Genomic DNA, 15,314 nt, shown 5'->3' with positions numbered 1-15,314 from the left:
AACCCCAAATAAACCCCCCTTTTAACCACGTGGAGTTACCTTAATACTTCCACCAATAATTCTCAGTTTTGCCCCTTAGCCCACACACATTTTTTCATCTGAGGAAGCACTGTGGTGATTAAGACATAGGGAGAACAGGTATAGTAAGTTAAAATACTTCCGAGCCATACCACTGAGTGTAAACTCTGCAGGCAGGACCCGTCCCCAGGGCAGCAGCACCAGTGTCTGAACAGTGCCCAGAACACAGAGGGAATCAATGTGGTCAGGCGATGTTGATGTCTCTTCCTAACCCAAAGCCAGTTAGAATGGAAAAGCCAGAAACAGGCAGATTCTTCCATCTGTGAAACACTTAAGGACGTGAATAGACTATTCCTGATAATGGCACTACTAGTTCACATCTTTTCTTACAAACCACCTAATCACCCCATTTCCTCTTGGGTAACAGCACTGAGACTAATCACTGCATTGGGGCAGGTTATTCAGGAAGCCTAAGTCACACTCTTGAGTTACTACTTTATCACATCATCCTTTAAACGCATCTGTACAGACACTAGTTGCTCACCACTCTGCTCCTCACTACTAAGGATGCCTGAAACTACGCAAAAGGAACGCACCTGTTTGATGGGCGCCATGGGAGTGTGGACTTGGGGCTTCAGCGGCTGCTGGCTTTTCAGCTTCTGGGCCTGCTCCTGTTCTTTTGCCAATTTCTGTTTTTCTTCAAGTGTAAGTGATGCCTTAGAGCAAAGCAGAACAACAAAGTCAACCACAACTTTCTACTCCATCTGCAGAACAAGATTTCTAAAACAGGAGCTAGACTCCAGTGTAGCAGCACACACCTTTAATCCCAGCACTCGGGAGGCAGAGGATCTCAGTGAGTTCAAGACTAGCCTATCTACAGAACAAGTTCTAGGACAGCCAAGCCCTCACAGAGAAACCCTGTCTCAAAAAGAAAGGAGCTAGAGGGATGGCTAAGCAGTTGGAAGACCTAAGTTCGGACTCCAGAACCAAGTACAGCTAGACACAGCAGCACGCATCTGTGATCCCAGCCTGGCTACACAGCCGTGAACAAGAAACCTCATCTTGTCTCAAGGCAGAAAGCAATCACTGACACCTGAGTTTCCTCTGACTGCCACATACACACCACCACAGGTATGCACGCGCGTGAACACGCATGTGCGTACACACACACACACACACACACACACACACACACACACACACACAAGCAAGTGAGATGGCTCAGCAGGTAAAGGAGGTTGCCACCAAGTCAGATGCCCTGGGTTCAATCCCTGGGTCTTCCATGGTGAAAAGGCAACATATGACTCTCACAGTTGTTCTGACCATCACACCAATGCCCTGGCATGCACACACACACACACACACACACACACACACACAATAAATACATAAATATAATAAATTTAAGTAAAACATGAACTGGGGAGCTCAGTGCTAGAGCACTTGCCTAGAATTTCCAAGGCCCTCAGTTCAATCTCAATACCACAAAAATTTGTAAGTAAATACATGACTAAGAAAGCATTAAATAAACATGCTCCTTTGCTATGAATGTCTGCCTCGAGTTGTGTGTCTTTATACTCCTATTTTGCTAAACAGCAAGTTCATAAGACTTTCTTTTACAGTTCTGTAAGTCTCGGTGTTGTCTATTAGCTCTATACACAGATAATTGTATTTTGTAAATAAATACAAGAATGAACTCAATGGTAGTAAGAAATTTATTTTGACTTATTGGATATAAACCAATATTTCAATCGGAAAGTATTACCTAATGGTTTACTATTCAAAACCATAAGGACAGTAAATCTTTAAAAAGGAAACAGAACAAAACCTGTACTCAGATTTTAGGTGCCTGCAAAGTAAAATTGTATCTAACTGAAATTTTTCTTTAAAATATCATTCCCCACTAATAAGGCATATCAACATTATATATCGTTAGTAAAATAAATCAAGAAGAGTCCCACATCATTTTTATAGGATTCTTGCCAAAAGTGTGTAGCCTGGGCTGGGGAAACGGCTCAGCAGGTAAGGATGCTTGCCATCAGGTCTGATAACCTGAGTTTGATACCTAGGACTCACAAACAAGGAGAGAACTGACTTCTACAAGCTGTCCTCTGATCTCCATGCGCACATCATGGCATGTGCATGCCCACATATATACACACACAAAGTAAAAGACTAAGTACAGGTATAACCTTAGTCTAATTGTGAAGAAATATCAGGTAATTCCAAACTGAGCATCATGCTACCCAATACCTGATGGGTTAGTCTCTGAATATGTCAGGGAAAGAGAGGTGTGGTGTCCTCTAACTCCTGCACATAAAAGTGAAGGCAGGAAACCAGGAAGTCAAGGCTAGCCCCTGGCTACAGAGCAAGTTCAAGACTAGCCTGAGCAATATCAAAAACAAAACCCCACCTTGAACGAATATCTGAAGGCCATAAAAGTTAGGGATCACCATGGAATAGAAACCACAGAAAGGATAACAGCCTGGCATTCATACTGACAGCAGTAAGAAGAGACTTCGAACACTGAGAAGCTGGGGCTGGAGAGACGGCTCGCTGGCTAGAAAGGGTCACCTGCTCTCCCAGTGGACCCGAGTTCAGCTCCCCACATCTGCATCAGGCAGCTCACAGCTCCCTCTAACTCCAGCACCAGAGGATCCAATACCTGCTCTTGCCTCTGTGGGCACCTGCACTCATGTGTACAAACCTCCCACCACTACAAATACACACAATTAAAAAAATAAAATTGTAATTAGTGATAAGCAGTAATTCAGGAGGAGAAGACAGGCAGCAAACTGCAAGTGACGGCCAGCCAGGCAGAGTCAAGCAATGGAGATAAGGCACCGTGTGTGTGTGTGTGTGTGTGTGTGTGTGTGTGTGTGTGTGTGTGTCAAGTAGCAAAAGAACTCAAAACAGCTTACACACATTCCTTCCTAACACAGTTCATAGAGTTAGACTACACAGCATTTCCCAGCAAATATATACAGTTTATAGGAAGTCTCACAATAGAAATATATTTTTTAAAGTAGAGAAACTTACTCTTTTCTGTTTATTCTGCAGCCCATCTTCTTTATTTTCTGATTCACCACCAGTTAGAAGGTCTGCTCCAATGTTGTTGAAGACCTTGTCAATCTGCTGAAATACAAGTCCAACACTTGAAGATACCCCAATAAATGTCATTTTATTCCTTAAAGATTAAAGGACTCTTAAATGAGACACTCTCAAACATTTTCTGTAAAAATAAATGTCTTCTTACCTGACTTCCAGCATGGGTAACGCTTGTCTCCTCGGAAGCGTTCATTTGATTTCCTATGTCCAAAGACCTACAAGATGGACAGAATTATGGAAAGGTAGTTAAAAGAAACTAACTTTATTCCTTAGCTCAGATTTTCCCACTATTTTCTATGGTTAGTCTGCTTGCACAAATAACAACATGATGATGATAACATCTAGGTCCATGAAAGCCTCGTGACCTGAATTCAGCCCCCAGAACCCATGTAAAAAAGCAGATGTGGTGGCATGCATCTGTAAATCCAGCAATCCTACAGCAAGACAGGGGGCAAAGACCAGAGAATCAACTGAAGCTCTAGGGCCAGCTATCCTGTAGTATACAGCACAGCAGAAACAGAAACCCTGTGTAGGGTCCTGGCCCCCAGTTTGAGTAGCTGTTGCCTTGCTTGCTGACCTTGACCTTGATGTTCTCCCTATGCTAATTCTCTGCCAGTTTCCACCCTCCTGAATGCTTAAGGGAAGTTCCTTGTTTGTGTATCCTGCATATTGAGTGTTAACAGCTTAGATGCAAGATTGTAAACATCAGTAGCAAACTTCTGCCCTCTGCGGTTCTCCCATTGTGCTGTAAACCTGTATTTAAGGTTTCCCCCCTCTTTCAATAAATGGCATTCTGCTGAGGCGAATGACCCGCTGTCTTTTGTCTCTGTTTTTCGATCCACAGCCCCTCGCTCGGACATGGTGAATGGGTGGTGGTAGTGCGGGCGTTACTGCTACAAATGGAGGTCCCACCAAGATCCGAGAAAGAAGGGACAAGCTGATAGACACCTGAAGGTAAGGCTGGCCAGCAGTTTCAAGAATAGAAAAAAGAGAAGAGAAAGGTGAATTGATATGGGTGCAGCTAGCTCACAGTTGCTCCTCAAGGAACAGTTAATTGGACTGCTGAGGTGGCAAGGCACTGTCATTAAGAGCAAGATGGCTAAAGATTTCATTCAAATCCTCCAGAATGTTAGTCCTTGGTTTCTGGTCTCCGGAGGATTTAATATATCAGACTGGGAACAGATTAAGATTGACTTACAAAAATATTCGCATAAAGAAGGGCCTGATTCCATAGCCTTAGCTACTTTTTCTTTGTGGCGCTTGGTTAAAGATGCGTTGCTTAGTGATATTAAAGTTCAAGAACAATTAACCGAAGCTAAAGCTGTGTTGGAGGAGTCTCAGATAGAGGAGGCTCTGAGATCCCTTCAAACTTCCAATGTTTCTGACTCTGCAGAGTCGTTTTCAGAGGGTGATGATGTAGAAGTCAGATTAGAAAAAGATACTAGATGCTTAAGAGGGTAATCACAGAAGAATTCTTAAAAGGATAGACCTCCAGCCCGTAACCCTAACTTTTGCAACACAGAGGTCCTTCCTTCCGCACCCATAGAGGGGTTAACGGGGGGGGGGGGGGGGGGGGGGGGTTATCCGGTTATAGAGACTCAAAATGCTGAAGGTCAGATTCAAAGGGAACACAATCCTCTAGATTTTAAAAGCATTAAACAGCTTAAAGAAGCTGTAATGTCATATGGGCCCCATGCTCCTTTTACCACAGCTATACTTGAATCTTCTTCTGCCTTAAATTGTACCCCTAGCGATTGGATGCAGTTGTGTCGTGCTGCTCTCTCTTTGGGGGAGGATTATTTAATTTGGAGGAGTGAGTTTCAAGAACATTGTCAAACTACAGCTAATAGAAATGCCACTGCAGGTTTTCCAGCTCGTAATCTTGAGATGCTCACAGGTACAGGGCAGTATACCACTTTACAAGCACAGATTTTGTATGAGCCCGCAGTTTACGCACAGATTAGCATAACCGCTACCAGAGCATGGAAAGGGCTGCCCAATAAAGCTGCTGGTGAACCATTATCTAAAGTCATTCGGGGTCATCAGAACCATTTGCAGAGTTTGTAGATCGCCTGCTTCAATTAGCAGGGAGAGTATTTGGGGATGTTGATCAAACCATGCCAACAGTAAAGCAATTGGCCTTTGAAAATGCCAATGAATATTGTAAGGAGGCCATTAGGCCTCATAAAAATAAGAGCTTAAATGATTATCTTAAGCTATGTAGAGATACAGACAGGCATCACATTATAGGACAGGTAATGGCTTCAGCCATTAGTGGGAAATACTCTGGAGGAGTCTGCCAAAAAACCTGTTTTGGATGCGGCCAGCAAGGTCATGTTAAGAAAAATTGTCCTCAAGCCCAAGCAGTGGCAAAGACACCGGGACTTTGCCTCCATGTCAAAAGGGCCGTCACTGGAGTAAGGAGTGCCAATCCCAGGGAAATCCGTTACCGCCTTTGGGAAACGGGCAGTGGGGTCCACTCTAGACCCCCACAGCCAGGTGTATGGAACCCTGGATACACCTGTCCCAACCTCAGTTTCCCACCATCCCAACCAGTTCATTCCTCGAAGGAATCCCTTTCTGTCCAAGACCTTATCAGAGGCACCCCTGGAAGCGGAGGATTGGACCTCTGCGCCTCCGCTAGAGCAGTATTAACACCTCAGATGGGCCCCCAGGCTCTCAGTACTGGAGTCATGGGCCCACTACCTGCAGGGTCTTTAGGCCTGATTTTGGGCAGTAGTAGTGCTCTTATGCAAGGTATTAAGAGTAAGTCCAGAAGTGACAGATAAAGACTCTGAAGGTGAAATTAGAATCATGGTTGAGGCTGGTAAGGGGGTGACAATTATTCCCCAGAGTGCTTGCATAGCACAATTGCTTTTGATGCCTCGCTTCCAAACTAATAATCCTTTTCTTAAACCACATAGAGGTGAAGGTGGATTTGCCTCTACGGGCCCTCTAGCCTGCTGGGTTTCCACCTTAGAACAAAGACCCATGCTAAACTTAAAAATTAATGATTGTAATTTTCAGGGTCTCTTAGATACTGGTGCTGACACTTCAGTTATCTCTATAAAACACTGGCCCAAAGGTTGGGCCCTTAAAGATTTCACCTCTAACCTACAAGGTATCGGCACAGCTCAGATGCCATTACAGAGCAGGCTACTCTTAAATTGGAAGGATGAGGAAGGTCATGTGGGAACTTTTCAACCCTTTGTGCTACCTGACATTCCAGTGAACTTGTGGGGACGGGATGTGTTAGACGGTATGGCGGCAGTGCTTACTACATAGCCTGTACAACAGATGCTGAAGCGTCAGGGCTACTGCCCAGGCACAGGCTTAGGAAAAATGTTGCAAGGAGATCCACTACCTGTGGCAGACAAAAGCTGTGTTACTAGATGTTCTGGGGATACTAGAGAATTAGGGTCTTTTCCATAGGGGTCACTGTACAGCAGCCTTCGATAATACAACTGATAAAAATCACTTGGAAAAGTGATGACCCTGTGTGGGTGGAACAGTGGCCCCCTACTAAAGAAAAATTGGAGGCTGTGAATGCATCAGTTAAGGAACAGTTAGATGCTGGGCATATCATTCCTTCCACTTCACGTTGGAACTCACCTATATTTATTATTAAGAAGTCAGAAAAATGGAGGCTATTATAGGATCTTAAAGCTGTAAATAAAACCATGCTTCTCATGGGAGCAACACAGCCTGGCTTGCCTGCCCCTGTGGCAATTCCTAAACATTGGCATTTAATTGTGGCTGACTTGAGGGATTTTTTTCACCATTCCTTTGCATCCCGAGGACAGTCCTAGCTTCGCCTTTAGTGTTCCATCAGAAAATCTCAAAGAACCTTATCAGAGATCTCAGTGGGTGGTCTTGCCCCAAGGAATGGCCAATAGCGCTACTATATGTCAAATTTATGTGTCTTTGGCCATAGCATCAGTTCAAAAAGTTTTTCCAGATGTTCATATAATTCACTACGTGGATGATATTTTATTGGCTGCTAAAGATAAAAAGTTTTGATGCCTTTTCTAAATTACAAGAGGTTCTTATCCTGGCTAATTTACAAATAGCCCCAGAAAAGGTACAGGTATCCTTTCCCTATCATTATTTAGGTCATGAATTGTTAAGAACAGGCATATGTCCACAAAAAAGTACTCTGCCTATGAATCAGCTATGCACCCTTCATGATTTCCAAACCTTTCTGGGAGATATTCAATGGCTTCAGTCCACTTTAAAGATCCCAACAGGTCAACTTCGTCCTCTGTATGATGTCTTAAAGGGCGACCCTGACCCTTTATCTGCCAGTGAATTAACAGCTGAGGGGCGTACAGCCCTACAATGTGTGCAAGAGGCCCTGGAGCAGGCTCATGTGCAATATATAGATCTTTTTCTCCCTTATTGTATTTGATATTTTGTTTTTCTCATTCACCTACTGGAGTGTTTTGGCAAACAGGTCCTATTCTATGGGTACATTCCCCAGCTTCTCCAGCAAAAACCATTACTCCTTATCCACAGGCTATTGCTCAGATTATATTTAAGGGAATCAAGATCAGTGTTCAAACTTTTGGTAAGGAGCCAGATATTGTGGTGACCCCATACACCCAGTCTTAAATAGCATGGTTGCAAGCTAATGATAATGACTGGGCCATATTGACATGCTCCATGCAGGGTCAGTTTGATACTCACTACCCCTCCAATGATGTGTGTAAGTTTTTTAAATTGCATCCTGTTATATTTCCCAAGATAGTACAGACGACTCCTATTCCTCAGGCCCGTGTGGTATTTACTGATGGCACTTCACATGGTTTTGCTGTGGTAGTTTCTGCTAACATAGTGAAGAGAATGAAAGTCCAGGGCACTTCTGCCCAGATGGCAGAGGTACAGGCACTGTTGCTTGCTTTACAGATGTTTTCTGATGAGCTTTTAAACATTTATACTGATAGCCAATATGTGGCACATGCAGTTATGCCTTTGGAGGCAGCAGCCTACATACCATCCATCTCTCCCATTCATGAATACTTATGCAAGTGCAAGAACTCATATGGTCCTGCTCACATAACCTTTATGTGAGCCATATTAGAGCTCATACTCAATTGCCTGGACCTCTAAGTGAAGGTAACCAGAGGGCTGATGCCATTGCTCATATGGCTGTTACATTAGTTTGTTCTGCCTTTGAAAAGGCTACTCAGTTGCATCAATGTTATCATCTTAATGCTGGATCTCTTCGTCATCATACGGGCATAACCCTGGAACAAGCCATCCAGATAGTTAAATCATGTCCTATTTGTGCTGAATTTTTACCTGTTCCTCATTTGAGAGTTAATCATTGAGGACTTTTACCTAATCATGTGTGGCAAATGGACATCACACACACTTTGGAAAAATCACAATATGTCCATGTGTCTATTGATACATATTGCTCTGTAATTTTTGCTTCTGCCCATTTAGGGGAAAAGGTTAAAGATGTAAAGAATCATAGTCTTCATGCTTTTGCTTAGATGGGAGTGGCAAAATGCATAAAGACTGATAATGGTCCCGCCTACAGCAGTACAGGATTTTCAAAATTCTGCCAAGATTTTTCTGTCATTAATAAGACTGGTATTCCTTATAATCCTCAAGGACAGGCTATAGTAGAACGCTGCCATCATACCTTAAAAACATATACTGCTGCTGGGTGTTGGTGGCACACGCCTTTAATTCCAGCACTGGGAGGCAGAGACAGGCGGATCTCTGAGTTCAAGGCCAACTTGGTCTACAGAGCAAGATCCAGGAAAGGCACAAAGCTACACAGAGAAACCCTGTCTTGAAAAACCAAAAAAAAACAAAAACAAAAAACAAAACAAACAAACAAACAAAAAAAACACATATTGCTAAAGTAAAAAGGGGGGGAGGTAGGGGCTCATCTCTCCTCTCCACATTCTATTCTTTCCCTTGTTTTATATATTTTAAATTTTTTATCAGTGGATTCTGCTGGAGTATCCACTGCAGATAAGCACTGGAGGACTCCTGTTGCAAATCATCCTCTGGTGCAATGGAAGGATCTTTCTACTGGCACTTGGAGGGGACCCGATCCAGTGTTCGTGTGGGCCCGGGGTTCTGTTTGTGTCTTTCTGCAGGACAATGAGGTTCCTCTTTGGGTTCCTGAGCGCTGTGTACACCCTGTGGCTGCTGCTGAAGCCCAATATGGCAGAGACCTATTGGGCCTTTGTAAAAAACTCTCCCCTTCTGACGTCAATGGGGATTGAGAGCCCAATACGGCCGGCCTTGGCAAGCATTAACATAAGCCTAGGAACTGTAGCCATGCGGTTGGATTCTCCAGAAGGTAATGAATGGTAACTGCTTGTTCAAGTATGTTTGAGAATGTGTCACCCAGACACCTTAGAGAATAAGGATAACCCTGAAGGTCACTGACCTCCATTTGTTAACAGTAGCATGCCAGCTAAGCCTTTTCACATTTTGCAACCCTCTTCAAGCTGGTGTAGTACCTACTTTTCAGGAGTGGCTCTGTGCAACATTTAATGGCCTCCTGAAATTCATCTAACCACTTTTGAAGATACCTTAAAATTTGTGAGCCTGAATGTAGGCATTATGAGACCATTAGTTCTGCTCCTTTTGAGCTGTCTGTTTTTTCTTTATGGTTCTTAGTTGTTCTTTTGCAGAGCTGCCAGCTAAAGTCATGCAGGGATCAAGAAAAATGGGCCTTGGCGGTTCGTGTTCCAGGAGTTGTGTCTATGCCAGTAGATGCTCACATGCTCCAGAAGAGAACTTGACATCACTGCTGCTGTTGTTGCTGTTATAGCAGTGGCGGCCACTGCTACTACTGTTTATGGGATTGCCATTTCATATTGGTTACTACAGCTAGCACAATGGAGACCCTGGCAGCATAAGTAGCTACCACAGTTAATTACTCTTTCATTCTATTGGGCATGATAAATTTAACTCAATAGTTATATACATTTCGATTGGCTTTGAAAGTTATAAAATTTATAAACTCAAGTTCCATTTGCTTTTGGGATACCATCTTATGAGGACTCCAATTTGCAGTAAGGCTCGAAGGAAGGAAATGGCTCAATTACCTTTAGCCTACTGGCTACAGTGGGTTAGGACTTCTGTTGGTCTTTTCTGTATCAAACGCATAGATTGCAAGCCCAGCGCCACTTTGAGATCTTTGGCAGCAGTTAACTCTACAGCTCATGTGGTTGAGTCTGTATGATAATGAGTATTCAGAGACAGGTAATGCCTGGGAGGCGCTCACCAACCTAAGGTGAGAGCCTGTGTGGCCTGGGCAGGCGTCTCCATGATGGGTAAGGTGACCTGCCGACATCCCACGCAACCTAAGTCAGAAGCTCATTTTTTAGTAAAAAGGGGGGACCTGTAGGGCCCTGGCCCCCAGTTTGGGTAACTGTTGCCTTGCTTGCTGACCTTGACCTTGATATCCTCCCTATGCTAATTCTCTGCCAGTTTCCACCCTCCTGAATGCTTAAGGGAAGTTCCTTGTTTGTGTATCCTGCATATTGAATGTTAACAGCTTAGATGCAAGATTGTAAACATCAGTAGCGAACTTCTGCCCTCTGGGGTTCTCCCATTGTGCTATAAGCCTGTATTTAAGACCTCCTCCCTCCTGCAATAAATGGCATTCGGCATTCTGCTGAGGCGAATGACCCGCTGCCTTTTGTCTCTGTTTTTTGATCCACAGCCCCTCGCTCGTACATGGTGAATGGGTGGTGGTACCGTGGCCATTATCGCTACAACCCTGCTTCAACAATGTGAAAGGAGAGAGCCTCCTCCTCTGAACGTGCAGTGGCTTGCATGCATCAGCAATCATGTACACACACCACAAACACTCGTATTCTCTCTCTCTCTCTCTCTCAAAAAAAAAGATAAACAAATAAATAAAGACTTTGAAAATATCTCTACATTGGTTTTTTTGTTTGTTTGAATTCAACATTTAGGATTTGGGCCAGCAGGCTTGGAGAGATGGCTCAGCAGTTAAGAGCACTTGCTGCTGTTCCAGATGGCCTACAATTCAGTTCCCAGTACCCACATCAGATGACTCCCACACACCTGTAATTCCAGATTCCGAGGAATCTAATGCTCTATTCTCACATAAACACTGGTATACATACATTCATATAAGAAGTCAATAAACCTTGGGGAAAATATTTAGACCAGTGTGGGAGCCCATTTTCAGGTTTCCTAGTGACTTTACACAGCAGGTCTGCACAGAGAGGATGAATGGACCACAGGCCTGAGTACAGGTGTTTTGTAACTAGCGAGGGGGAGGGTCTTTCGCTTTACCCCTTGGCATTGTTATAAATAGACCTTAGGAATTAAGTTTTGGCCAGTGGATAAGGATCCAGGCCCTCCTGAGTCTATCTTGTGTCTTTTCTGTTTTCTCTTCCCTCTCTATTTCTAACTAAGTCTTTTATCCCTTATTCCTCAAGAAATCCTGGGGTAAGTAAGTGTGGGGACTGGTCTCCAACAGCCTAGCAAGATGGCTCAGCAGGTAAAAGCACTTGTGTGTGCCAAGCCTGCCAAGCAGATCTCAATTCCCTTGGACCTACACAGTGGAAGGGAAAACTAAGTCCTACAAGTTGTCCCCTGACCTCCACACATGCCATGCATGAGCGACTCATATGAATCACATACACCTTAAAAAAACAAAAACCAAAATATCTTTTACTTTAAAAAAAAATTAAGATTTACTAGCAAAAATATAAGAATTAAAAACTTTAAAAGATTAGTGAATATACCAGTATTCCATGATACAAGGGAAGCCAGTTATTACTATTGAAGATTTTAATATCACTGTGAGACAGGATGTGATATAGGCTGTTGATTAAATTGAGAATACAACAAGAAATGTTGTAGCCACTGTGATATGACCAGATGTATGGCTTGAAAAGGAAGAAGGACTCACACAGGAAAAAAAGACTGCCTGGCCCATCCAATATAAATACTAAATATTAAAATTTTGTTTCAGGCTGAAGGTATAACTTAATGGCAAAGTTCATGTTTAATATGTGCAAGGCTCTACATTCAATGCCCAGCAACAAAAAGTAATTGCTGTTTCCACCTAAAATGCATTAATTTTATAGCTTTAATGCATCAAGCCTCACATACACCTACAACACAGGGAACAGAGACACAAGGGTTGTTCGGCCTACTACATCATGAGTATTCACTCCTTGAAGTCTTTACCTTACACACTGGGACAGAAGAGTTACACCTGGGGACCTTGCTCATGGTCATACACTTTGCTGATTTTGAGATGCTTCTTGGGGAACGCTAAACTCACGTGTTTTACACTGGAGCAAATAGAGTAAACTTTTTGACTTGAATAAAATAGTTCCAATGAACAACCTCCATCTTTGTCTTTTGAATACCAGTGTTTTCTGTAGTAATTCTTAAAAATCCTCTAAAAGTAAAGGGGCAAATGCTGAAATACTACATGCTTACATATTTCTGGGGCTAGAGAAGAGATGAAACAATCGTAATATTAGGGGTTCACAGATCCCAAAAATACCCATGCCCTTGTTCTTGTTCTATGTCCTTGATGCCGACAGCATATTTTCTCAGAAACAAAGTTTTCCTCAAGTAGAAAAAGTGCTAAGATCATATTATATTCCATATCCACACTTTCAACAATGTCCTATTGTAATGATTTCAAGTTACTAATCTGTTGGAAAATTTTTAAATGTTTCATGTATAATCAAATGAAAATCCATCAATCTCCCTACTCAATATTCTGGAAAACCAATCACGAGCTGTCCTGGATCTCACTGCTCACCTCTGCTGCTCCTGCATCATGTGAAGCTGCTCCAGCTTAGTCCTGTGCTCAGACTCCAGTCTGCTCAGCATCTCCTTTATGACGGCAATGAAAGAGCTGAACTGGCAGAGTAAGAGATGGATATGGTGAGGATGTAATTAGTTAAGACAAGTCAGTAAGTTAATCCTAAGTCTCCACTCCCCAGTGGAACAGGACTCACTCAGAGCACCAAAGACACAAAGGCAGTCCATTTAAATTCAGAACACAAACACAAGCTTTCTGTCTTTGTACGGAAATGACATTATGGCTGATAAAGCGTTTAAGTTCTGGGATTTTAAATTTTATTCTATTTTATTTTATGTACATGAATGTTTTGCCCGCACATATGTATGGGCACCATGTGCACGCCTGGTGTCCACAGAGTTCAAAAGAAGGTGTCAGATCCCCTGGGTCCAATGGTTGTGAACCACCATGTGGGTACAAAGAACCAAACTCAGGTCCTCTGCCAGAGCAACAAATGCTCTCTCTCTCTTGCCCCTGGAAATGCTTTAAAACATCCTCAATCAGACAGAGAAAATGACAAAGACTCGGGATCTGTTCTGGGTATATTATCCTATTCTTCATATTCAGTGTTTCCCATTTGCCAACCCTAACCTGATACCCAGGGTAAACAGGAAGCATTAAATCTAGAAGCAAAGGTCAAAGGCTTACTTTACTACTTGAGATACAATGTTCAGTCTAATTAACTGTACATTTCTTCTCCTTCACAACTCTGCCTGTTCAGAACTCTTCTCCATTGCCCAAACCTTCCTCTCCCCCAGCTCTTCATTCTCCATTGCTCTTATTCACTTTTCCATCCTAATTGTAAGTCTTCCCTATCTACCAGTGATCCTCAAACAATGACTTTGCTCAGCCCTTTACATGTTTCATTAGACACCAGGTTTCTATTGTTTTCTGTATTGTTTTCACCTGTGTTTGTAATATAATAAAAGCACATAATTCAAGTAGCAAAAAGAAAAAGAAATTAAATACACATAAAATATTCCCACCTGATTGAGATTAAGGTTGTTTTCAATACTCAGGGGAATGAGATGAGGCAGTACTTTTCCAGCCAGCTGCTCTTTGGTGATTCCCAATTTCTTATGAGTAAAAGTACATTTATAAATACCTGAGAGAAAACAGTGTAATAAACTTTAGAAACCATGAACATACGGTATCTATAGAAAGCCATTAGTAACAAATCTCCTCCTCTTACAATGAGAATGCTCTCTTCCATGTGGACCACAGTGACTCAGCTGCACTATCAGCCCAGATGTATAAAACACCATGGCATATTTCTCCTGTGCTCTTTTGGTATAAGAACACAGAATGGTTGGGTGGTGGCGGCACACGTCTTTAATCCCAGCACTCGGGAGGCAGAGGCAGGAGGTATCTGCGAGTTCGAGGCCAGCCTGGGCTACAGAGTGAGTTCCAGGACAGGCACCAAAACTACACAGAGAAACCCTGTCTCAAAAATACAAAAGCGCACACAGAATGACAACACAAAACGAAAGGCTTGGTTATGATAATCCAGCAATCAGGTTACAGAATAATGCCTTACCCTGAAAGCGTCTATTTCAGAACTCTATGTCAAGGTGTTTAAATATAAATACAATGAAGAACAGTCTACACTTTCATTTCTTCTGATAGTACAACTCAGTGTAGCAGCTTGGCCTCTTGTACTTTATACTACTTTATGGAAGAAAATTACACACTATCACATCAACCAAAATTATCTCCTTCCCACTCCCCAACCCTAGGAATCAAATCCAGGACTTGCCCATATGAGTCAAGTGCTAGAGCCTCAGCATTCTATTCTATAAATGTCAAGAGTCTACTTCTTTTGCTATTAAAACAGAAAAGTTATATTGTAGCATTTATCTAATCATTTTACAACTCCATAATGTCATATACACAAAAATAGAGTGCAACGGTTTTACAGAATGAACATTTTATTACGAAACTATTATATAAGATAGGATGATACCAAATGACATGAAGTTTTCAGCTACCTAAAATTCCCATGAGGACTGCAGGCTCCTTGGAGGGAATCTGTTGTAGGAAGGGTAGGATATCGTCAAGGACAAACCATTTATCCAAGTACTCCAATATCTTTCCTAAACACACTAATGAATTCACACGGACCTATTAAGAGAGAAATGGAATGTAAGTTTGTCAGGTAAAGTTTCTACGTGTAAAATGAAATACTTTAAGTATAAATTTAGTCTTCAAATAGACATATGCTAAAAATCTCAATATAAAGTAGATTTTATAAGCATGGCTTTATTGACATAAGAAATTTGATGGACAGTGGTGGCACACCCCTTTAATCACAGCACTTGGGAGGCAGAGAAAGGCAAATCTTAAGTTCAAGGCCAGC

General features: G+C 42.5%; 1 protein-coding gene across 4 annotated transcripts in view; it reads right to left on the bottom strand.

The window, feature by feature from the left end:
• The window catches only part of Scyl2 (SCY1 like pseudokinase 2), a 58,038-nt gene that overhangs the window by 4,331 nt on the left and 38,393 nt on the right, over positions 1-15,314 (bottom strand). For 3 of the 4 annotated variants that reach the window (XM_059245668.1, XM_059245669.1, XM_059245671.1), the window contains 6 exons: positions 14,947-15,079; positions 13,945-14,063; positions 12,917-13,017; positions 3,275-3,341; positions 3,058-3,153; positions 615-734 (listed from right to left, as the gene is read on the bottom strand). In XM_059245668.1, coding sequence (XP_059101651.1) covers positions 615-734; positions 3,058-3,153; positions 3,275-3,341; positions 12,917-13,017; positions 13,945-14,063; positions 14,947-15,079 — 636 coding nt within the window. The remainder of the gene's footprint in view (positions 1-614; positions 735-3,057; positions 3,154-3,274; positions 3,342-12,916; positions 13,018-13,944; positions 14,064-14,946; positions 15,080-15,314) is intronic. The other variant, XM_059245670.1, reaches the window with a different exon arrangement.

Source organism: Peromyscus eremicus, chromosome 18, assembly GCF_949786415.1.
Source record: "Peromyscus eremicus chromosome 18, PerEre_H2_v1, whole genome shotgun sequence".
Classification (NCBI taxonomy): Eukaryota; Metazoa; Chordata; class Mammalia; order Rodentia; family Cricetidae; genus Peromyscus; species Peromyscus eremicus.
The sequence above is the reverse complement of the archived record's forward strand: the minus strand, read 5'-3'. Positions and strand labels throughout refer to the sequence as shown.